Genomic DNA, 24,647 nt, shown 5'->3' on the forward strand with positions numbered 1-24,647 from the left:
TTCAAATAATACATTGAGCATTTGATTGAGCCTGTCTGGAGTGCCATAATATGGACAGGGTTGCATATTTGGGACTTATCCATTGTTTCCATATTGCCAGCAGCCAGACAAAAACCAGGTCTGTCATCATCACACAAACATCAGACAACAATTATCATCATCCTAACTCTTCTAGTAGAAATTAATACCACCGATCAGAAGTTAGCAAAGTCACCACTTAAAGAAACATAGAATCTGAAATGGTGTTCTACTTATTATAGGCTATCTCTATTTGCAATACTATAGTAACTGGACAGATATTCCACTATGGTTCCTGAAAGTCAGATGACGGTTTAAATTCACACGGGCCAAAACTTCATCTCTTGGCCTCAGGTCCCAAAGAATGGACAGATATTCCACAATAGTTCCTGAATATGAGTTCATGAAAGTAAAAGTTAGACAGAAGGTCTAGCCTAAATGCAGTTACACTGTGCATTTAGGTTCTACATCATTTCTTGGCCCCAAGGATCCAGGTCCCAAAGACTTTGGGTCAGATTCAGGACATGACATCATAATGAGGACGACGTACAGTATCATTAGAGAGCGGATCTGCAGATCACATCTGATATAGAGCCCAGAATGTTCTACAATGTCACAAGATACATGTTATGGTCCTACTGTAGCAGCAGGGAATATAGTAAACAGGCAATCATTATTTATGCAGGATTTCAATAAGCCCCCCATTTCCCATAGACGACAGTACACCACTAAAGTGGCACGTCAACGAAAAGGAATCTGTGGTGTAAAAAGTGGTGCAATTGCATTTGCTGGTGATCGGGGGGTGGTGTAAATCAGGTAATGATCTGGATACACAGACAGTTGCTAGGACCATGGAGGGTAAGCAGCAGCAGCAGCAGCAGCAGCAGCAGCAGCAACACATAACGTTAGTGCTTTGCGAGTGTGCGCTTTGGGGCTGGTTTAGAAATAGTGTATAAAAGTATAGGGTCTTTGTCTGGCTTTGTATGGGCTTTCCAGACTATTGAGTTTAGGAAATTATTGCATTGGGGAATCGACTGGATATATTATATCTGTAGCTGGGAAAAGTCCAGTATCTGATCCTCAAACCCAACAAACCTTTCCCTTGTTCTTTGTGATTATATCTTAATATCTTTACTCCTGTACATCTTACATGCTGCCATCATGTCTATAGAGGGATTATTACCATAGTACCATAACCTTCCCACCAGAGATTTTGACCAGTGATAATAACCAATGGGCTCAGATCCCCACTCTTCATCTTCAGCAGTGATCCACCACATCCCTGCCAGACCATGGGCCGGACAGTTTGCTTTTCAAGAACCAAACAAGACTGAAAATATTTTACTATGATAGTCAAATCTGGCCACAATGCTGGCCTTCAGGAGTATATAGATAGTACAGTAGTTGTATAATATGTGCAGTACCTATAAGCTATAGCATAAAGGCCATACTGTATGAACAGTACAATCAACATTTTTGAGTTGAGTAACACATTCCTTTGAGAGAGCATTAGAGCCTTTTAAAGAGTTTCAGAGGCTTTTTCAATTCTGTTTGCCAGTCTGACAATATTTATGTGAACTAATTTGCTGAAAGAATGGAGGAAGGGAGACCGTTGGGCATGTCTGGCTGTGAGGGATAAGTAGTAGGGTCAGTGTGGAGAGACAGAGAGTGGATGGAATCGGCCACCACATTGGCTGAGATTATATTTCCCCTCTTGGGGCCGGCCAATAATCCTGCATATAAATAAGGAGAGATGCAGGGGAGAGGGAGGGCAGAATGGATGGGTTTTGGCTGGGCTAAATGGAGAATGTAAATTGCTTAATGGAGTGGAGGAAAATAAGTAGAGTTACCGTATGTACAGTATGTGATTAAAAAGCTGACTCACAGAGGGTGACATTTTGAGTTGTGATGGTTCGGAAATTCTCTGTACGCAGCATATAGAAAAAACATTACTTGATTACACAGACAAGGGGAGCTCTTGCTGTGCTGGAAACAAGTCCAAAAACACCAAGAGCAGACTAGCTCTAGGGAAGGAAGGAGGAGTAGAGGTATAGATCCCTGGCTAGTATTCACAACAACCTCTACTGTAAGCAAAAGTGAAATAGCCCATACTCATGTATTCCTGTGTCCAAGTCATTATGGGTAGTGAGTGAGTCTACTGTCAGCAGGTGGTATATCATTCATCAAACACTGCTGAGAAGTGGAAACGTATCTCACCTGCAAGTGTGCACTGTCACTGTTGAAATGCGGCACCATGGAAATAGCATGATGTGCTTTGCTGAGGGGAGTTGGAAAGCAGCAGTAAGAGTAATTTACAACATTTACATTCAATTACAAAGTTAAGGATGTTCCTTTTGAGGTTATAAACTGAACTAAATGTGCATGCTGCAGAACTCTGCTTTAGGATGGTACACTTTCTACAAAGGCATACATTCGGTACTTCACATCAGAGGATGAGCACAGTAGATTAGATTTTTCTCTCCAGAAAGAGTTAAAGGGGACAGCTACAGTTACAGCTAAGACGGCTGGCTATCTGTTAAATCAAAAGTATTGACATCAGATGGTAATTTTTAGAAATCAAGCACTTTTAGCCAAGATACAGCCAGAGGACAACTAGTCAACGGTTCTTCCGGCTTCAACATCAATCCACAAATCAAAACATCTCAACCTTTCAATTTGATGCTCATGCCGGTCACACACATTCTCAGGCTCTGAAAACATCAGCCTTTCTCTATTTCAAATATAAACTAGAGGGGTTGACCTTTTATCCTTGACTTTTACATTTCTCTCATGATCCAAATACACATCCTACATGATTTTGGAAATTATTTGGATATTATTTTTCCTGGAACAATCCCTGGAATCCCTAATATATTTATGGGTTTTGGATTAAGCTGAGAATGGCAGAGAGATTTCCACACAGAGGACTAAGAAGGTATTATTGAGAAAAAGACTTGTTCACCTCCCTTCCCCACCCTTTCCCCAGATGACCAAAAGTCAAACTAATTACATTGTACAGTAGTGAGGATATCGGCATATGTTGCTAACAGGGGGTCTTTGAAATTAAATGTTTATCAAGAGATGAGACAAACAACTTAAAGGGGGGCTGAACTCACAAATTCCGCATGTGTTTTCCTGCTGCTTGTTAAGAAAAAATTTGATTGGCATCTTCTTGATTCGATGTGGGTGTGTTATGATCTCTATATCGTACCATGGCAGTTATAGTTATTTTTCCCTCTTGAGTTTTTCCCTCCTATTGATCTACACTGAACAAAAATATAAATGCAACATGTAAGAAAAGTACATATTTTGTCCATTAAAAGAACATCAAATTGATCAGAAATGGAGCGTAGACATTGTTAATGTTGTAAATGACTATTGTAGCTGGAAAAAAATGGAATATCGACATAGGGGTACAGAGGCCCATTATCAGCAACCATCACTCCTGTGTTCCAATGGCACGTAGTGTTAGCTAATCGAAGTTGATCATTTTAAAAGGCTAATTGATCATTAGAAAACCCTTTTGCAATTATGTTAGCACAGGTGAAAACTGTTGTTCTAATTAAAGAAGCAATACAACTGGCCTTCTTTAGACTAGTTGAGTATCTGGAGCATCAGCATTTGTGGGTTCGATTACAGGCTCAAAATGGCTAGAAACAAAGAACTTTCTTCTGAAACTCGTCAGTCTATTCTTGTTCTGAGAAATGAAGGCTATTCCATGCGAGCAATTGTCAAGAAACTGGAGGTATCATATAACGCTGTGTACTACTACCTTCACAGAACAGTGCAAACTGGCTCTAACCAGAATAGAAAGTGCACAACTGAGCAAGCGGACAAGTACATTAGAGTGCCTAGTTTGAGAAACAGACACCTCACAAGTTCTCAACTGGCAGCTTCATTAAATAGTATCTGCAAAACACCAGTCTCAATGTCAACAGTGAAGAGGCGACTCCGGGATGCTGGCCTTCTAGGCAGAGTTGCAAAGAAAAAGCCATAACTGAGACTGGCCAATACAAATAAATGATTAAGATGGGCAAAATAACACAGACACTCACAGACACTGGACAGAGGAACTCCTAGAAGGTCAGGCCCTGTTATCCCAGTAATAATGCCTTACATTACACCTGGGTAGAAAACACTTCAATTTGCCCAACTGATGTATACAGATGCAGGATGTTAATTAGATCACTCGACCTCACTGCAATTGTCGCGACCTTGATTTGAGTTGGCTCACCACTTTTTCCATGTGGTTTCTTCTTTCACAGATTCCATGAAATGATGACCTCTTCCTAAATATTTGGTAAAATTATTCATCTTGTGTATGGTTTCCTGGAAACAAAGGTGGCTCAACTTACCCCTTTGGCTCGACTTACCCCACTCTCCCCTACTGGGTATGAGCCCATGTTTCATCACACAGAAACAGGACATTTAAACACACCTTGCTTTGCAAACACAGAACACATAGAATAGCTCTGTGTTTACAGTCCTGTACTGGCTGCTCCCTGGTAACTGCAGTGGTGGAAACTGGAAAGCCTCACTGGTGATACTTCCAGACCTGGGTTCAAATACTATTTGAAATCTTGTTGTCCTGGAGCACCAGATGGGTAGGGTTTGCAGATATTTGGCACTATTTTATTGATCCATTAAGCCAGGTAAGGTCAATCAAACACAGATAACATATTTACAATTATTATGAATAGTATTTGAACACAGGTTTACCTGCTAACTCTGGATACAGCAACTCACTGAGCCTCCTCTTTTTGGCCTGTTTCCTGAATCCTGATGTTGGTCTGTCTCCAATGAGAATATTTATGTAATAAAATAGTGCTGTGGCTGCAGATTCCTCTGGTCTTTCTTTCCACATTCTTTGGTGTTTTGCTAATGCTCATCGTGTCATGGTCTGACTCTGCCCAGCTCTTGAGGAGTATCCACCAGGTGCAATGGATCTCAACAAAATCACAAACATTTCTGCAAACAAATTAGATATTGATGTCAAAAACAATGAATGTATTGTTTATTAATTAAGAGAGAGGCTTTCAGTTGTCAATGTCAACATGACATGTTGAGAATTATGCTACATCTAACATAGTGGCTGTAGTTTCTACAAGCCAGCACACTACGGTTGGGTTTGACACGACAGTGTAAAAAAGGGCAGGCCTATAATAGTCTAAGCACTTTCTATGGGTGAGTCAGCAAAACGGATGGACAGACAAACAGTACAGTAAATGTCATAATGAGAAGGAGGAATGTGAGAGACAATGCCCTGATTGCCCTGCATGTATTAAAGCAGCCCAGCTGTCAGGGAGGTGTGGTGTGTGAATTCTGCTGACGGGGATGCACGCACACACACACACACACACACACACACACACACACACACACACACACACACACACACACACACACACACACACACACACACACACACACACACACACACACACACACACACACACACACACACACACACACACACACACACACACACACAGCTTCACCCAAGAACCCAGCAGCACGTTGCCGCCCATCTGCAGGTGATTGCATCGCATAACCTGAACACTACATCACTCACTACCTCTCTCAGAAGAGACTCTCTGTTTCGGTATGTATAACACATACAGTATTATACACAACGTGTACAAAACATGACCTACACTAGCCAGGTGATTCCAGGTGAAAGCTATGATCCCTTATTGATGTCACTTGTTAGCATTGGAGTCAACATGGGCCAGCATCCCTGTGGAACGCTTTCAACACCTTGTAGAGTCCATTCCCAGGCGAATTGAGGCTGTTCTGAGGGCAAAAGGGGGTGCAACTCAATGTTTTGTACACTCAGTGAGCATATAAAGGTAAAAGGGTAAATTATTTTCTATATTTCGCTCTTTTGTATAAACTATTTGAATACAATTTAGCCTATATCAAAACAAGCATATCTGGAAAAAATACACAGCCCGAAAACTTCAAAGTACAACATTGATTCTTCCTTCTTCCTTCCATACTATACACTCTTCCTTAAAATACCAAATCTATCCAAGCCTCGCCCTCATAAACATAAGGAGCTATCCATCGTCTGTCAGCAGCCCCAGGAGCCCACCAAACCCACTCTGCTCTAGTTTTATACTTAGTGTATACTGAATGTGATAAGTCTACTATTGTGAAAGTGTCAGGTCAGGAACAGACGTTTATCAGAACAATAAGAACTGTACATGTACTTTCTCAGCAGACACACTGCAATTCCCTGAGAGACAAAGCCTGTTTTATCACAATCTGATTAGTTTGGTTACATAGTGTTATTTCGGATGAGGAATCTTTTCCTGTGGGTTGTTGTTGTGTGTCCTGAGAAAGTCTCTCCAGCACTGTGTGTAGTAGACTGTCTAGCCTATCGCTCTCCTTCACTGAAACTTCTGATGCCCAAGTGCGAGCAAAGACAACAAACAGTCATGTTGTTCCAGTGACCACCATTGTTATTGCTGCATTGATATCAGACAAAAACACTCCAGAACTATCAAACGCTTCTCTGCTTTCCCAACATTCTGGCAGCTTTTCCTGCATTACCACTACCTCCAAACATCCTGGCCATGCTGCATGGGCAAGAAACCCACAGGACCGTGCAAGCTCACTATCCTTTTTTGAGCATGAGAAACACTCTAACCCCCTCTCTCTCTCTGACTCCCCTTCTCACCTCACTTGACAAACATTTTGCCAGTCGCCACAGTTCACCATGGACGGGGCTTTTATTCTGCCTCCAGACGGCTCTGGTTTACATGGATTCGGATCTGAAAGTGGGCCAGTATGGCTGAACACTGTTCTGTGAATAATAATAGCATGATTGATAAACTTTACAGTAGACCGCTTCAAATTATAATAAGGGTCTTTATGGGATCGAACAGAGCATGTGCGCGCGTGTGTGTGTGTATACATACAGTATCAGTCAAAAGTTTGGACACACCTACTCATTCAAGTGTTCTTCTTAATTTTTACTATTTTCTAAATTGTAGAATAATACTGAAGACATCAAAAGTATGAAATCACATGGAATCATGTAGTAACCCAAAAAGTGTTAAACAAATCAAAATATATTTTATAATTTAGATTCTTCAAAGTAGCCACCCTTTGCACACTCTTGGCTTTCTCTCAACCAGCTTCACCTGGAATGCTTTTCCAACAGTCTTGAAGGAGTTCCCACATATGCTGAGCACTTGTTGCTTTTCCTTGCTTTTTCTGCGGTCTGACTCATCCCAAACCATCTCAATTGGGTTGAAGTCGGGGGATTGTGATGCAGCACTCCATCACTCTCCTTCTTGGTCAATTAGCCCTTACACAACCTGGAGGTGTGTTGGGTCATTGTCCTGTTGAAAAACAAATGAAAGTCACACTAAGCTCAAACCAGATGGGATGGTGTATCGCTGCAGAATGCTGATGTAGCCATGCTGCTTAAGTGTACCTTGAATTCTAAATAAATCACAGACAGTGTCACCAGCAAAGCACCCCCACACCATCACACCTCCTTCTACATGCTTCACTGTGGGAAACACACATGAGGAGATCATCTGTTCACCTACTCTGCATCTCACAAAGTCACGGTGGTTGGAACCAAAAGTCTCAAATTTGGACTCATTAGATCAAAGGACAGATTTCCACCGGTCTAATGTCCATTGCTCATGTTTCTTGGCACAAGCAAGTATTTTCTTCTTATTGCTGTCCTTTAGTAGTGGTTTATTTGCAGCAATTTGACCATGAAGGCCTGGTTTTATCACCAAATCCCCATATACTACCCACCACTGCAACCTGTATGCTCTCGGTGGCTGGCCTTCACTATATATCCGTCGCCAAACCCACTGGCTCCAGGTCATCTATAAGTCTTTGATTGGTAAAGCCCCACCTTATCTCAGATCACTGGTCACCATAGCAACACCCAACCATAGCACACGCTCCAGCAGGTATATTGCACTGGTCATCCCCAAACCCAACACTTCCTTTGGCCGCCTTTCCTTCCAGTTCTCTGCGGACAATGACTGGAACGAATTGCAAAAATCTCTGAAGCTGGAGTCTTATACAGTGGGGCAAAAAAGTATTTAGCCAGCCACCAATTGTGCAAGTTCTCCTACTTAAAAAGATGAGAGAAGCCTGTCATTTTCATCATAGGTACACTTCAACTATGACAGACAAAATGAGAAACAAAATTCCAGAAAATCAGATTGTAGGATTTTTTTATGAATTTATTTGCAAATTATGGTGGAAAATAAGTATTTGGTCACCTACAAACAAGCAAGATTTCTGGCTCTCACAGACCTGTAACTTCTTCTTTAAGAGGCTCCTCTGTCCTCCACTCGTTACCTGTATTAATGGCACCTGTTTGAACTTGTTATCAGTATAAAAGACACCTGTCCACATCCTCAAACAGTCACACTCCAAACCCCACTATGGCCAAGACCAAAGAGCTGTGAAAGGACACCAGAAACAAAATTGTAGACCTGCACCAGGCTGGGAAGACTGAATCTGCAATAGGTAAGCAGCTTGGTTTGAAGAAACTGTGGGAGCAATTATTAGGAAAATGGAAGACATACAAGACCACTGATAATCTCCCTCGATCTGGGGCTCCACGCAAGATCTCACCCCATGGGGTCAAAAAGAACGGTGAGCAAAAATCCCAGAACCTCACGGGGGGACCTAGTGAATGACCTGCAGAGAGCTGGGACCAAAGTAACAAAGCCTACCATCAGTAACACACTACGCCGCCAGGGACTCAAATCCTGCAGTGCCAGACGTGTCCCCCTGCTTAAGCCAGTACATGTCCAGGCCCGTCTGAAGTTTGCTAGAGAGCATTTGGATGATCCAGAAGAAGATTGTGAGAATGTCATATGGTCAGATGAAACCAAAATATAACTTTTTGGTAAAAACTCAACTCGTCGTGTTTGGAGGACAAAGAATGCTGAGTTGCATCCAAAGAACACCATACCTACTGTGAAGCATGGGGGTGGAAACATCATGCTTTGGGGCTGTTTTTCTGCAAAGGGACCAGGATGACTGATCCGTGTAAAGGAAAGAATGAATGGGGCCATGTATCGTGAGATTTTGAGTGAAAACCCCCTTCCATCAGCAAGGGCATTGAAGATGAAACGTGGCTGGGTCTTTCAGCATGACAATGATCCCAAACACACCGCCCGGGCAACGAAGGAGTGTCTTCGTAAGAAGCATTTCAAGGTCCTGGAGTTGCCTAGCCAGTCTCCAGATCTCAACCCCATAGAAAATCTTTGGAGGGAGTTGAAAGTCCGTGTTGCCCAGCAACAGCCCCAAAACATCACTGCTCTAGAGGAGATCTGCATGGAGGAATGGGCCAAAATACCAGCAACACTGTGTGAAAACCTTGTGAAGACTTACAGAAAACTTTTGACCTCTGTCATTGCCAACAAAGGGTATATAACAAAGTATTGAGATAAACTTTTGTTATTGACCAAATACTTATACTACCTCATGAAGCTGGTTGAGAGAATGCCAAGAGTGTGCAAAGCTGTCATCAAGGGAAAGGGTGGCTACTTTGAAGAATCTGATTTGTTTAACACTTTTTTGGTTACTACATGATTCCATGTGTGTTATTTTATAGTTTTGATGTCTTCACTATTATTCTACAATGTGGAAAATAGTCAAATATAAATAAAGACCCTTGAATGAGTAGACGTGTCCAAACTTTTGACTGGTACTGTATGTGTAAAGGAGTGTAAATTACTCTTCCTAGCCTGGTATTGAAAACCTTATATTGTGATTGATCGTACAGTGAAATTACTGTGATTGCTGATGCATTACACTGTAATGACCCAACTAAAGAGGAGTGATCATTACTCTGATTATTAAAGACTTCCCAGAATTAGTCCTAATGATATCACAGATAAACCATCTGTTTAGATTCTAAACTCCTTTAGAAGGAGATGGTAAAGATGAAACAATCAAACACTGTTTCCAGCACCTGATCCAAGGCCAGTTTCTCTTCTTCAGTAGCCTAATCTCAGAACCCATAACCAATCCTGCGCTAGCTAGCTAACTAGATTACATTTTTTCATCAAAGTTCATCACGAGAGATTACTCCTCTAGTTACTTCACTGAACATCAGGCCCACAGCACTCTCCAACATCCTAAAATAACCTGTACCTGTGGATCCATATCAAACATAGTCATGGTCAGTTCATGACACTTTACATTTGATGTAATCTGTGTGTGACTCCATTGAGTATCATACAGTATCATCTTAAAATAACCTCTATCTATGGCTTCATATCAAACATAGTCATGATCAATTTATAATAACAACACATTTGATATGTAGCCTAGTGTGTGTGACTCCACTGAGGATAGTAAAAGCTCTCTCTATATGAAGAATACTTTACCCTCAGAACAGCCTCAATTCGTTGGGACATGAACTCTTGCCTGGATGTCCTTTGGATAGTGGACCATTCTTGATACACACAGGAAACTGTTGAGCATGACAAATCCAGCAGTATTGCAGTTCTTGACACAAACTGGTGCGCCTGACACCTACTACCATACCCCTTTTAAAGGCACTTAAATATTTTTTCTTGTCATTCCCCCTCTGAATGGCACACATAAACAATCCATGTCTCAATTGTCTCAAGGCTTAAAAATCCTTCTTTAACCCGTCTCCTCCCCTTCATTTAGACTGATTGCAGCTGATTTAACAAGTGATATTAATAAGGGATCATAGCTTACACCGGGATTCACCTGGTCAGTCTGTGTTATGGAAATAGCTTAATGTTTTGTACACTGTATATGAAACATACTGTACGTGATACAAATACTTGACAGATGACATATGCTACCCAAGGAGGCTGTAATTGGATGATGTTTAGCCTAATATGAAATGGACACACACGAGTGCGCACACGCGCATGCACACACATACATTCCGATGGAGGAAAACACAGTGTCAGACAGACAGCAGGAAGTGACAGCATAGATGGATCACACCACAGGGCTTATGGGACGCCTTCCAGTTGTTCTAGAGTACAAGTCACCATGAGAAGCTTGAGGACACCTCACCTCACACTGTGTGTTCAGTACAGAGGACTCATGTCTGAACTGGTTTTTACCCCAAATTTGGCCGATATAAATCTACAGTAATAAGAACAGTTATGAAATCCTCAGTGACAAAATTCAAATGACTTCATTGATGTCTTCATTACGCCTTGGCCAGAAACCAAATCCTAAATGTAAACAACAAAAACACCTACATGATAAGTGAACAACAATATACTGTAGTCTGTGTATGAAATAGCCAATGCTCTCCCTCATTTGAGCGACCTGTTCGAGAGCAGTATAGTAGAGAAATGTGTGTGACAGGAACCAAGAGTCTAATCTCCCCTGCTGGCATGCAGCAGCTATACTGTAGCCTCCGAATCAGAGCCTACCGTGCTCTCTCACACCACACACACTACCACTCCGAAATGACACGACAACACTCACTAACTGACAACGCTACACTGTGAGGTGTGGGCTGTTGCCTCACAGGCTGCCTGCCTGGCTTTTCTCTATTGCCTTCTTGGCCACACTGTGAGTGACACAGGGACTTCACTGGCTGCACACACTGGGTGGAAAGAGATCCGGCTACAGAGGTGCTCCCACACACACACTCCTAAACACATACATGCACACACAAAGATGCATACGCAGCACTTCACACACACCTCTGTCAGCTGTGCAACAAGTTATTTTACACTAGAGGAGGCAATGAGCCCACAGACAGGAGCTGATAATGCGGATATGCTGTTCATGGATAGGACAGAGGTAGGACACAACCTGAAAGGAACATTTGTTGATGAGGGAACAGAAAGAAGCAAGAAGGGAGACAGAGATACCAATGGTTTCTCTGACTAATGTGAAGTTAAAGGCTGCTAAATTAAGTTAACAGAGACTTTGAAATGTAAATGTATTAAGCAGTCTATCCTTAAGGCAGCAGAGGGAGAGAGAGACAGAGAGAGAGGAGAGGCGAGAGAGATAAAGAGAGCGAGCGAGAGGCGAAAGAGAGAGGCGAGAGACAGAAAGAGAGAGAAGCTGCATGGGACAGCGATACCATCTCCACTGGCTGATTCCCTGCCTGCCTCTGACAGAGAGGAAGCTGCTGGAAGATAAAACACACTCAGCACTTTTCATGTCCAGATATCGTGAACCACACACACAGACACACACACACTACTAGTCAATGAATATCCTTCTTCTTAGAATCTGATGAATAAGAGAAGAAGGGCCAAGTAAACCTACAGTACAAACAGAGCCACTGGCACTGTACAGCTCTCTATGTCTGATAATTAACCTTTAAATGGGATTTTCTGATATGGCATCAGATTCATAACTAAGCTGTTTGGCATCAGAGATACTGATGAAGTGAATGAGTATAGATAGCCTCAGTGATGGAGAGAGTAGTGGTGAGTGAACAGAGCTAAGCTGGCATACGATACAGTACAGTAAGGTAGCAGACCTGACTCAGGTTCCTCCAGCCTACCCGCCTGGTTCCCCATGCTGGTTCGGTCCGCAGGTCTATTCACTATCCACACCAGGAAGGACTAATCCAAGAACCCCAGCCGCGGGGGAGGTGGCTTTACTCAGAGAAACTCTCTATCTTACAGTATGTAGTCTCAGTCTGATCCACCGGCAGAGATAAATACAGGAGATAAAAATAATATCCCCTCCTTCCTTCCCCTCTCTTCTCTCCAGCTCTTCCTGAGGCCGAGTGAGACGAGGCAGACTGTCCCGCTGCAGTGTGTGTGCTCAGTCCTCCAGGCTGGTGACAGTATGACACACTGGCAGAGCGGTGTGGGCTTCATTAGCCCAGTGACGGCTGGAATCAGCACAGAGGAGGGAGGAGTGGCTTCTCCAGGCCCCACACACACCCACACCCACCGATCCTCCTTCTCTACTCCTCCTCCTCCTTCCCTGTCTCACCCAGAGCTGTTCTACACTCTATCACAGTAGAGCAGAAATTACTGCTGCTTTTTAACAGTGTACTGTACCTTAACAAAGTAATCCCCTCTTTCTGGTACAGTTTAATGAAAGAGAGAGAGACTGATAGAGGAGGAAGAAAGGAAGGAAACATAAGGAGGAATAGGACAGCAGAGCTCTCTCTTCTCTTCCCTTTCATGTTAACTCTCCTGACATCATCCGTCCAGCAGAGAGAAGGATCACCGATTAGCTGGAGCTAACTCTTAACACACGCATACAGTACATGCAGTATCTTCCTCCTCCTTTCACATACACGCATTCATGTGCACACACAAAATCACACACACTGCCAGTGTTTTCATAGCAAGACTGGGGGGCTGTTTTGGGGTGAGTGTGTATGAAAACGTTGGGAAGTTGTGTGTGTGAGGGGAGGGCGGTGCAGTGGGGGTGAGAGGAGAGGATAGCTTGTTTTTCCCGTCTCCCTCATTCACAATGTATGTGTCTGAAATATTCATGATGATAAAAGCCACAGTAGGAGAAATAAGGTCGGGAGTGAATTAATGTGTCATCTCCAGTTGGATTGGTCCTTTTTTGAGCGACGCGACTTTAAAGCAACCTCTCTTTCTCTTTCCCTCCATCATTCAGTGCCTCCCTCTCTGTCACTATGTGTGTGATTGTATGTGTGCCTTTGTTTTTCTCTCTCTTTTATTTTATTGTGCTATTAAAGTTATAAGAGCCTCTATCTGTTGCAACATTAAGCATTTTGAAAAATCTCATTAAGGGCGTAATAGTTTAGAAAGTCTAAGAGATGGTGCGGTGGTGCCTCCTCCTCCTTCAGTGTTCTCTACTGATCCTCTCTCCTGTCTGAGCCCATCACTGCAGAATCACCCTCGATAAACAAACATAGCTCTAATCCAGTTAAGAATGTCCTCCTCGCCACTTCTATGGCCTCCAAGAAACATTTAGAAGAATTTCAGTATTTGGGGGTTGCTTGGGGCACAGTCTTCTCATGACATAGATGGATGTTGTATGTACTTTAGTCGACACAAACCTTATGTCAGAATATCTACATATATTTTTCCTAAATAGACCATGGGCCGGTTTCCTAGACACAAATTTAGTATTGTACTAAAAATCATTCTCAATGGAGATTCTCCATTGAAAGCACTTCTTCGTCCAGGACTAGGCTTAATAGCCCTATATTTGCATGTTAATCCTATACTTTGAAGATATACTGGGTGGGTGTGGATTCCTGATTCCTCATTGCTAACATCATTACCAATGCTCTGAGTGTGTTCTGAGTGGGTGTGTATGTATGTGTGTGCTTGTTAGTGATTTGCGGGTTGACTCATAACCCGCAGTCCCCGTTATATCTGCATGGCGTGCGTGTTTAGGGCCATGAAATATTGTGTGGATGAATGGCGGGTGTGTGGCGGTCGAGTAGAAAAAAAATACAAATATATCAAAACATCCACAAATGTATCAATTTCTATCTATCTATATATAGGCTACATTTAGGTTTTTATTTGATCATTTGATTATTTGTAGGCTATTTGACATTAGTGCGTAAGCCTAAGCTTTAGGGCCTAACTGTACACGCGCCAAATAGCCTACATGCCAATCACCAAACGCTTTTGGGAACGGGCAGAAAGAGTTAAGGTCAATATACTAAGGCAAAAAGGACAATGTTAGAGTTGTATTCAATAAGAGAAAAGCTGTGAAACGCAGAGAAGGGAGGGACAGAAATGTAATGTTTAGGACAGATTTGGTGGTGTTAAAAAAGGATGTTAGCAGTGCCTATGTTATGTGTGATGCTTGTGAGGCACATCAAGGGAAGTGTAGACTATCGTTCAGATGGGTTAAATGGAAACTGAAATCTGGAGAGTGACTGATGGTCTATAACTTCTTAATAGCCTTAATAGCATTAATATTAACTCCTGCAGAATTAAGCATTTCTTGCAGAAAAATTATACACTGAAAGTATATTTTGACTCGGGAATAGGAGTGAAGAAATATGATTTCTTTCATTTAGCATCTTGAGAGAATGTGAATACGCAGTTAAGGACCGTCTGTAAAGGTGTTATTTTAAAATGATCAGCAGAAACATATCTAAATTAGGCAAAATATTGTTACGCTGTCTCTGACTGTAGCCAACAGTGCATTTTCTATATTTGCGTGTTAGGGCCTCATATTTTCAGTCAGTTGTGGATGGGTTATTAGCAATTGCAGGCAGGTGAACAAACAGCTGACCCGCGCACCACCAGTACTTGTGTGTGTTTCTCTCTCTCTTTGTAAGCATGTACGCCTGTGTGTGTGTGTGTGTATGACGTAGAAGTCCGTCACTGGCCACGGGCAGTATTTGGTTCTTTAACGCACGAACACATTCATCACTCCTCCCTGCTCCATTATAAGATAAGTTAACAATGTGGGTCGACACACAAGTTAACTTCTCTGTCTTAGTACTTTCATTTCACACTTATGTCAATGTTCATATTTAATACAAGCTATATGTATTTTACTTATCAATGTTATGGATGAGCACGTTGTTTGTTTGTTCTGTTCCTCTCTCTTTCCATCTCTGTAGCTTCCGGGTATGCTGGAGAAGGACCCGAGCAAAGAGAATTGGGCTGACTTTGTAGTGCCTGCCCCAAATGGCTCATTCATGTAAATGTGCATATTGTTGTGATATTGTTTCATAAACATGTTGCAATGTATATACTTTAGTATGTTTAGTTAATGGAAAATGTAGGTTTGACGAGGTAATTGCTTAATTAATTGGTGTTAATTGTTCTGAGGGGAGGGGCTAGCCCTACAAAAGGAGCCTCTCTTTCAGTTCATGGGGATGCTTTTTGGATTGAGCTGTGAATGGGGCAGCATTGTTTTTAGCTGGCTCATAAGGTATATGATGGCAGTCCTGTTGTTTTTGTTCCGGAATCACTTTGTAAATAAAAACCCTTGCACAGAAGAACTTTTGCGGCTCCGCCATCTTTTTATTTTGATAGAGGTCAGGTTTTCCAGTATAGCCTTCTGGCCTACTCTACGTGACTGTGTGTGTGTGTGTGTGTGTGTGTGTGTGTGTGTGTGTGTGTGTGTGTGTGTGTGTGTGTGTGTGTGTGTGTGTGTGTGTGTGTGTGTGTGTGTGTGTGTGTGTGTGTGTGTGTGTGTGTGTGTGTGTGTGTGTGTGTGTGTGTCTGTCTGTCTGTCATGGTAGAATGCTTATGGAGGCTAAAGGACTGAGGAGTCCCAGTGGTATTGAGGCATGTTTGATTAATTCATATGACAGTGATGAGGAGGAGCTAGAGAGAGTGACTGTGCCCCAGTCAGGTGGGCTGGAATTTTCCAAGCTGTTTAAAGGCACAGTCAAAGGCACAGCTGTTTAAAGGCACAGTGTATGTAAACTTCTGACCCACTGGAATTGCGATACAGTGAAATAATCTGTCTGTAAACAATTGTTGGAACAATTACTTGTGTCATGCACAAAGTAGATGTCCTAACCGACTTGCCAAAACTATAGTTTGTGAGAAACAGAGAGAGACATTGTTGGGTGGGTCCCCCATTATTACAGCTAACTAACTATGCTAGCTAATCAGTTTGTGGTCCATGTTTACAGAAAGTAAGTTCAGTGGGTTCTTAATTAAATGGAAGTGAAGATTGTGCGGTAAACGTGGCAGCAGGTGTGAAGGCTTCCTAACCTAAGTTGGTCCTGATGACAAATACTGACCTCCTAATGACCGTGGCACAGTGTGAGTGTCAGACAGGGCCAGAGGGGCTCCAGAATTAGCGTCTGGGCTGAATCAGTCATCACAATGATCTTCTTTGCCCTCTAGTAGTTTAGAACACTGTCAAGCCACCAATTACAGCTGTGGACACTGTGTTCTAACAGCAGATATATTTGTTTTGGCTGTGCTCTGCATCCATTCCAGAACAGCAGTGTATAAATCAGAACAGGTGTGAGGTAAAGGGAGTACCCATCCATGAAGTAGCTACTAGTGCACATCATCTTATCTCATCAGGGCTGATGATAAAAATGTTATTTATAGAGTAGCAACTGCTCCGTCTTCTCTCATCCTGGCACTCCACAGGGGATCCTCTACCCTCTTCATTTAAATATTGATGAAGTGCTTAAATAAGTCATCTGGACGTGGCTGTGGTGTTAAACCCTCGTCTGATGGCACAGTGTGAATATAAATCTGTTTCACACTCAGATTGACGCTCAGTTGTGATGCAGTGTTAATATGATGCTGTGATTGTCATCATCAGGGGTCAATCATTCAACCCTATTCATAGATCCCTTTTTTATTGTGATGGCTGGTTGGTAGACACTGTGTCTGCGTTACTGTGGACATTGAAACACAGGGCTTTCCATTGTAACACATTTCAGTGGATCCACAGGGCTTGACACACTCTCTCTCTCTCTCTCTCTCTGGCTTTCTCAGCAGCTGATGGAGAGGAACAGCAGAGAGTGGAGTCATGGTCTCTAGATGACACTGGTGTGATGATCACAACAAAAGGATGTCACTTTACTAAATAAGCAGAGTGACATCAAGTTAATTTATTCATACCTCCAAGGACATTGGGATTCTATCACTACCTCACAAGAATGTAGCCTAACATTTTGCCTTAACTAGTTAGGTGATAGTACGGTATGTAAGATGTTCTGGCACAAACTAATGAATCACGTTGCTGAAACAGTGTAAGAAAGGTATGGCTGATGCATAACTTACCTTTAAACTGTGGCATTTGAGAGAGTAGCCTACTACACGCTCACACACAGACTACATAGAACAAGTGATTTTGATGTATAGAACATGTGTAATGTCTGACAAGTCTGAACAATGCTAGGGTAATGAAAACTGTGGCTCAAAGCCTTGCAGGTCCAGATTGCCTGAATAGGAGCAGAATGGAGTTTACAAGACTAACACGACAATGCTGAGTTACATAATCCAGCAATAAAAACTGGCTTTGGTACAAAATACTTACCACAGAGCAAGGTGGTGAGAAGATCAAGTAAATCAAGAAAATAATACGTTGACATAAATCAATAGAGGTAATTTACCTCCACCAGCACATACAGAACATAACCATCTTTCATTCATTGTGACTGACAGCATGGTACAAATCCTCAAAAGCTACAGTAGATTTCACTAAACTCTGAGCATTGTCCTTGCATATCCTCATCAATACATCAAGATAAAACACAGATATTTCACTCAAGATATAAGATCACATCATACGTTTAAATATCAGACCACTATATTAAAATATTACATTTTCCCTGCCTGATATCTCATCTCATGTCATGACTTCCGCCGAAGTTGGTCCCTCTCCTTGTTCGGGCGGCGTTCGGTGGTCGACGTCACCGGCTTTCTAGTCACCACCGATCCCTGGTTTCTATTCCATAATCAGTGTTCCTTATTTTTTTATTTTTTTTACCTTTATTTAACCAGGCAAGTCAGTTAAGAACATATTCTTATTTTCAATGACGGCCTGGGAACAGTGGGTTAACTGCCTGTTCAGGGGCAGAACGACAGATTTGTACCTTGTCAGCTCGGGGGTTTGAACTCGCAACCTTCCGGTTACTAGTCCAACGCTCTAACCACTAGGCTACGCTGCCGCCTCTGGCTTCCCCTTTTCTGTTGTGCGTGATTGTTTTTGTCAAGTGGTTCCGTGGACGTGATCTGGATTGTTTATGTTTACCCTTGTTGGATTATTGTTGAATTTGAGTAAATATTGTGGCTTTACTCATACCTGTGTCCTGCGCCTGACTCCGCCTTATTACATTCACCAAGAACACTGACAGAATCATGCACCTACAGAATGGAGTCAGCAGGTGCACCCAGCCCTCCTCCTGTGGAGGAGCGCGTCCAGCAACACGCGACTATGTTGCAGAGTCTCAGTACTGCCATGGATTGCGTGCTGCAAACTATGGAGAGATGGGAGAGAGGGGTTTTCTGGCAACCCCATTATCATCACCCCAGCTCCCACAACAATCTACCTCGATGTCCACCAGCATCCAGTGGAATTCGGCGATCGCTCCCGGGGGTATATGACGGAACGGCTGCCGGGGGTTCCTTCTCCAGCTGGAGCTCTACCTGGAAACCGTTCGGCCGGCTCCTTCGGGACGCAAGAGTGTGAACGCCCTCATCTCCTGTCTGACAAGTAAAACACTTGAATGGGCCAACGCTGGACTTTCGAACTCTGGCCGCCGGCACTGGATGGGATGAGCGAGCCCTGATCGACCACTACAGGTGTAGTTTACGCGAGGACGTTCGTAGGGAGCTAGCCTGCAGGGAGGAGTCACGTGTACCCTCTATCACAGGAGGAGACAGTGGCTATGGAAACATGTCACCGAATCTCTGGGACAGGGATGCATTCGGCCTTCCACTTCACCTGCCTCCTCAAGTTTCTTTTTTGTGAAGAAGGATGAAGGTTTACGCCCGTGTATTGACTATCGAGGTCTTAATCAGATCACGGTAAAGTACAGTTACCCGCTACCTCTCATAGCCAGTGTGACAGAGTCATTGCACGGGGCAAGCTTCTTCACAAAATTGGATCTCAGGAGCACTTACAACCTGGTGCGTATCCAGGCGGGGGGGATAAGTGGAAGACGGGATTTAGTACCACTTCTGGGCACTATGAGTACCTCGTCATGCCGTACTGGTTGATGAAGGCTCCATCAGTCTTCCAATCCTTTGTAGATGAGATTTTCAGGGACCTGCACTGGCAGGGTGTGGTGGTGTATATAGATGACATTCTAATATACTCCGCCACACGTGCCAAGCATGTGTCCCTGGTACGCAGGGTGCTTGGTCGACTGTTGGAGCATGACCTATACGTCAAGGCTGAGAAATGTCTGTTCTTCCAACAGTCCGTCTCCTTCCTAGGGTACTGCTTATCCACGTCAGGGGTGGAGATGGAAAATGACCGCATTTCAGCCGTGCGTAATTGGCCGACTCAACCACGGTTAAGGAGGTGCAGCGGTTCTTAGGGTTTGCCAACTACTACCAGAGGTTTATCCGGGGCTTTGGTCAGGTAGCGGCTCCCATTACCTCCTTGCTGAAGGGGGGACCGGTGCAACTGCAGTGGTCAGCTGGGGCGGACAGGGCTTTTACTCACCTGAAGGCTCTGTTACCTTGGCTCCCGTGCTGGCCCATCCTGATCCCTCTTTGGCATTCATAGTAGAGGTGGATGCGTCCGAGGCTGGGATAGGAGCTGTGCTGTCTCAGCGCTCGGGTACGCCACTAAAGCTCCGCCCCTGTGCTTCCTTTTTGAAGAAGCTCAGCCCGGCGGAGCGGAACTATGATGTGGGGGACCGGGAGCTGTTGGCTGTTGTCAGGGCTCTGAAGGCGTGGAGACATTGGCTTGAGGGGGCTAGGTGGACTGACCACCTTAATCTGGAGTACAGCCGGGCGGCGAGGAGACTGAACCCTCGCCAGGCGAGGTGGGCCATGTTTTTCCACCCGCTTTGTTTTCACCCTATCATACAGACCAGGTTCCCAGAACGTGAAGGCAGACGCGCTGTCCCGGATGTATGAAACAGAGGAGCGGTCCGTGGATCCCACTCCCATAATTCCGGCTGTTTGCCTGGTGGCACCGGTGGTATGGGTGGTGGACGCGGACATCGAGCGGGCGTCACGTACAGAGCCCACTCCCGCTCAGTGTCCAGTTGGGCACCTGTACGTTCCGTCTGATGTGGATGGGTTTTCTAAGTCTTGCCGTCTCCTTCCTTTGCCCGGTCTCCCTACAGCCCTACAGACTGCAGAGGCCCTGTTCACCCACGTATTCTGGCACTACGGGGTGCCTGAGGATATAGTTTCTGATCGGGGTCCCCAATTCACATCTAAAGTCTGGAGGGCGTTTATGGAATGCCTGGGGGTATTGGTCAGCCTCACCACAGGTTTTCACCCCGAGAGTAACGGGCAGGTGGAGAGAGTTAACCAGGATTTGGGTAGGTTTCTGCGGTCCTATTGCCAGGACCGGCCGGGGGAGTGGGCGGTTTTCATCCCTTGGGCGGAGATGGCCCAGAACTCCCTCCGCCACTAACCTATCACCTTTTCAGTGTGTGCTGGGTTATCAGCCGGTTCTGGCACCATGGCATCAGAGCCAGATTGAGGCTCCTGCGGTGGATGTATGGTTTCGGCACTCAGAGGAAACATGGGACGCTGCCCATGTGCGTCTACAACGGGCCATCAGGCGGCAGAAGACGAGTGCCGACCGCCATCGCAGTGAGGCCCCGGTGTATGCACCAGGGGACCGGGTCTGGCTCTCTACCCGAAACCTGCCCCTTCGTCTGCCCTGCCGGAAGTTGGGTCCGCGGTTTGTGGGGCCATTTAAAGTCCTGAGGAGACTTAACAAGGTTTGTTAGAAGTTACAACTTCCCCTGATTACCGTATTAACCCCTTGTTCCATGTCTCTCTCCTTAGGCCGGTGGTGTCTGGTCCGCTCCAGCAGTCAGAGGTGCGGGAGGTTGGGGGGGTACTGTCACAACTTCCCCTCTCCTTGTTCGGGTGGCGTTCGGCGGTTGACGTCAGCTTTCTGGTCACCACCGATCCATGTTTCATTTTCATTTTGTTTTGTCTTCATTATACTCACCTGGTTTCTATTCCATAATCAGTGTTCCTTGTTTAACCCTCTGGCATCCCCTTTTGTGTTGTGCGTGATTGTTTTTGTCAAGTGGTTCCGTGTACGTGATCTGGATTGTTTATGTTTATCCTTGTTTGATTATTGTTTAATTTGAGAAAATATCGTGGCTTTACTATTACCTGTGTCCAGCGCCTGACTCCGCCTTATTCCATTCACCGAGAACATTGACATCTCAGGCATTCAGAAAACAAGGGGTGTTTCTCATAATGCATACTACCGTACCCCGAACATGCAAATTGGGAGCACGGGAGGGCCGGAATATGAGTCCAAATCAAAGTATGCGAAACAGAGCATGGAGGGCACTTCTCGAGTGCGTACTCCGTTTGTACATATTTAGAGGTATGCATCGATGCAAGCTTCAATGGAAAGTACGCAAAGAAATATGACGCAACACTTTTTAAAAAACGATTAAAAAAAATCAATGTAGAGAATTATTATACCTTTCATTTCAACAAGGAACACAGACTGAGACCAAGGTCTCTTTTACAGCTGGGCCCTGCGTATACATGTTTACACATACAGTTTAGGTACAATGATTAAGAAATTACACAAGACAAACAAAACGATCACAGAAAACAAAAAAATACAAACAGCAGATTGTTACATTTACACATAGGTTATTCCTAACTTGCATTACCCGAAGCAGTGACAAGCAATACAAAAATACAAATTCTCCAATAAATATTTAAAACGGGCAAGGGGAACAAGAGTCTCAAGTTTAAATTTGGTCTGCAGTCTATGCCATAAGCAAGGAGTGTAACAGGAAAAGGCAACCATACCCAGCTCTGTGGAGATCGCAGGGGCCTCAAGTGTAATCTAATCAAATCAAATTTATTTATATAGCCCTTCGTACATCAGCTGATATCTCAAAGTGCTGTACATAAACCCAGCCTAAAACCCCAAACAGCAAGCAATGCAGGTGTAGAAGCACGGTGGCTAGGAAAAACTCCCTAGAAAGGCCAAAACCTAGGAAGAAACCTAGAGAGGAACCAGGCTAATCCCTGCTTGAGACCAGGTTTAATGAATTATATTTCTAATGTTGATAAGTGATGATAAATAAGAAGGTTGTTTATTCAGAAGCACTTTATAGACAAACACGAGAGCATGTTGTTCTCGTCTCATGGACAACGAAGTCCAACCCACATTTTGATATAAAACAGTGTGGTGAGTTCCGACTTCGGGAATGAAATGTAGCCTATTCACATCGCATATGTTGCCTGACTACAATATTTTATCTTGAGAAGTTAATAAATACATGCTCTGTTAATTTTGGCATGTTTACCTACCTACGTACCGTAGATTGCAAGTCCATAATAAATCAATAGCTACTGTTAGCTAGCTACCCACGAAGAATTGACAACTATATTGTGTAATATTAGTTTTATGTAATTTTTCCTGTTAAACTATCTGGTTAGCTACATTATTATGATTCACATATAGCTAGCTGATTGTTATGAATTGAAATGGTTGCTTTGTGTATATCTTGTTTTGTCTCTATTGCCAGTGGCCTGGCTGGAAGACGGTTCAGTGAATGGGTAAGTCAACAGGGCTAACTCGTTAACTAGCAAGCCACGAAAAATGTACATCTACCTTGCATAACATTAGTTGTAGGTAATTTTTGCCTGTTTAACTAGCTGGCTAACTAGATTACTACGATTCCCATATCTAGCTGATAATTACGAAAACATTTGCTTTGTGTATATCTTGTTTCATCTATTGTTGCCACTGTCCTGGCTGGAAGTAGGTTCAGTGAATGGGGAGGTGAAGCGTGAGGTAATACAGTAGGGTGCTTATCAAATGTAACGTTTTATGCATTCTCCACACTCTCGTCCTCACAAGAACTTACTCAAGAGAACGTTGTCGGAGAATGCATTCGGAGCATGAGTGTGGAGCAAGGTAGTATGCATATTGAGAAACAGCCAAGGTGTGTCAATCAACATCCTTTTGCTTGGGTTCCTTTCAACCACCATCATTATATCATAACCATTATGTAGGCCTCAACTGTCAACCCAGGTTGTATACATGGTTGAATAGGCTAACACTCCTTCATCACATGATCATGCCGAATTTGATTTTTTCTTCAGACCTGCCTGACCTGTCCACTGACTGTCAGGTTAATCTGTCTCAACAGGTACTCACTGGTGTGAAGGAGGCAGATAGACATAGACACATAGAACACAACACAATACAGCCTGCTGAGGGGAGTATGCTAAGAATGTGCTCATGATAGGTCCATTCTAGTTGTTGACTTGAGTGATTGTGAGACTGGATAATAGTCATGCTATAGCTCATGCTATAGCCAATGTAGTGGAGCTAGGCGATATGGACAAAAATCCATATTGCAATACATTGCCTGAATTGATGAATAAACAGAGTGATAAGTTTATAACATTAATGTGCACCACAGTGTTTTAAATGATCCTTTAAACTCTTACTACTACTACTTTGATGGTTGTAGCCATCAATCATTAACAATCACCCATATTAGCAAACTTATTTCATTTCAAACTTCACATTTCTCTACCACATCTCTCTCTGCCTGCGATACGTCATCCGTATGGTCGGTGTCTATAATTTTCAGTTTATCATCCCCAGCTATACAATGTAGCCAATAACATGATGACTCTTTCTCGATCTCTATTCATCCATGTTGGTCTATCTCTGAGTTAGCTAAGTGCAGTGAACGTCTTCTACCCACTAATTAAGTATGTTAGGGCACTAGTCAGCTGAAATCCTCTGTCTTTTCCCTGTTGGACACATAAACGATTCGGTTTGGTTGATGCAAGTACAAACTCAAACATGAAATCCCAGTGGGTAAAAAAAATACCCCATCTGTCTCTGGAGAATACAACATCTCTCACACTGCTGCTTTTTATCTAAAAGAGATAAGGGTGCAAAACAACCTTTATATAAAGGCCAACTTAGCTTATTTTGACTACAACATCTTTTCCTGGGGGAATAGACTGGTGCAGCTTGCGATTACATAACAAGGCTAAGTGTACTCGGTGCACTCATCCTTAAGCTGCAGAGTGCTTTTC

General features: G+C 43.5%; 1 protein-coding gene across 9 annotated transcripts in view; it reads right to left on the reverse strand.

The window, feature by feature from the left end:
* The window catches only part of specc1 (sperm antigen with calponin homology and coiled-coil domains 1), a 182,792-nt gene that overhangs the window by 82,913 nt on the left and 75,232 nt on the right, over positions 1–24,647 (reverse strand). Inside the window, exon 1 of one of the 9 annotated variants that reach the window (XM_052457004.1) lies at positions 12,506–12,835. The exons of 6 other annotated variants lie outside the window; for them this stretch is intronic. Coding sequence is in view for 2 of the 3 variants with exons in the window: in XM_052457002.1 (XP_052312962.1) it covers positions 4,738–4,882 (145 nt within the window). In the remaining variant the exon portion in view is untranslated. Of the gene's footprint in view, positions 1–4,737; positions 4,927–12,505; positions 12,836–24,647 lie in introns of those variants that run through there. 2 more of the 9 variants (XM_052457003.1, XM_052457002.1) reach the window with 2 other exon arrangements.

This window comes from Oncorhynchus keta, chromosome 11 (genome assembly GCF_023373465.1).
Source record: "Oncorhynchus keta strain PuntledgeMale-10-30-2019 chromosome 11, Oket_V2, whole genome shotgun sequence".
Lineage (NCBI taxonomy): Eukaryota > Metazoa > Chordata > Actinopteri > Salmoniformes > Salmonidae > Oncorhynchus > Oncorhynchus keta.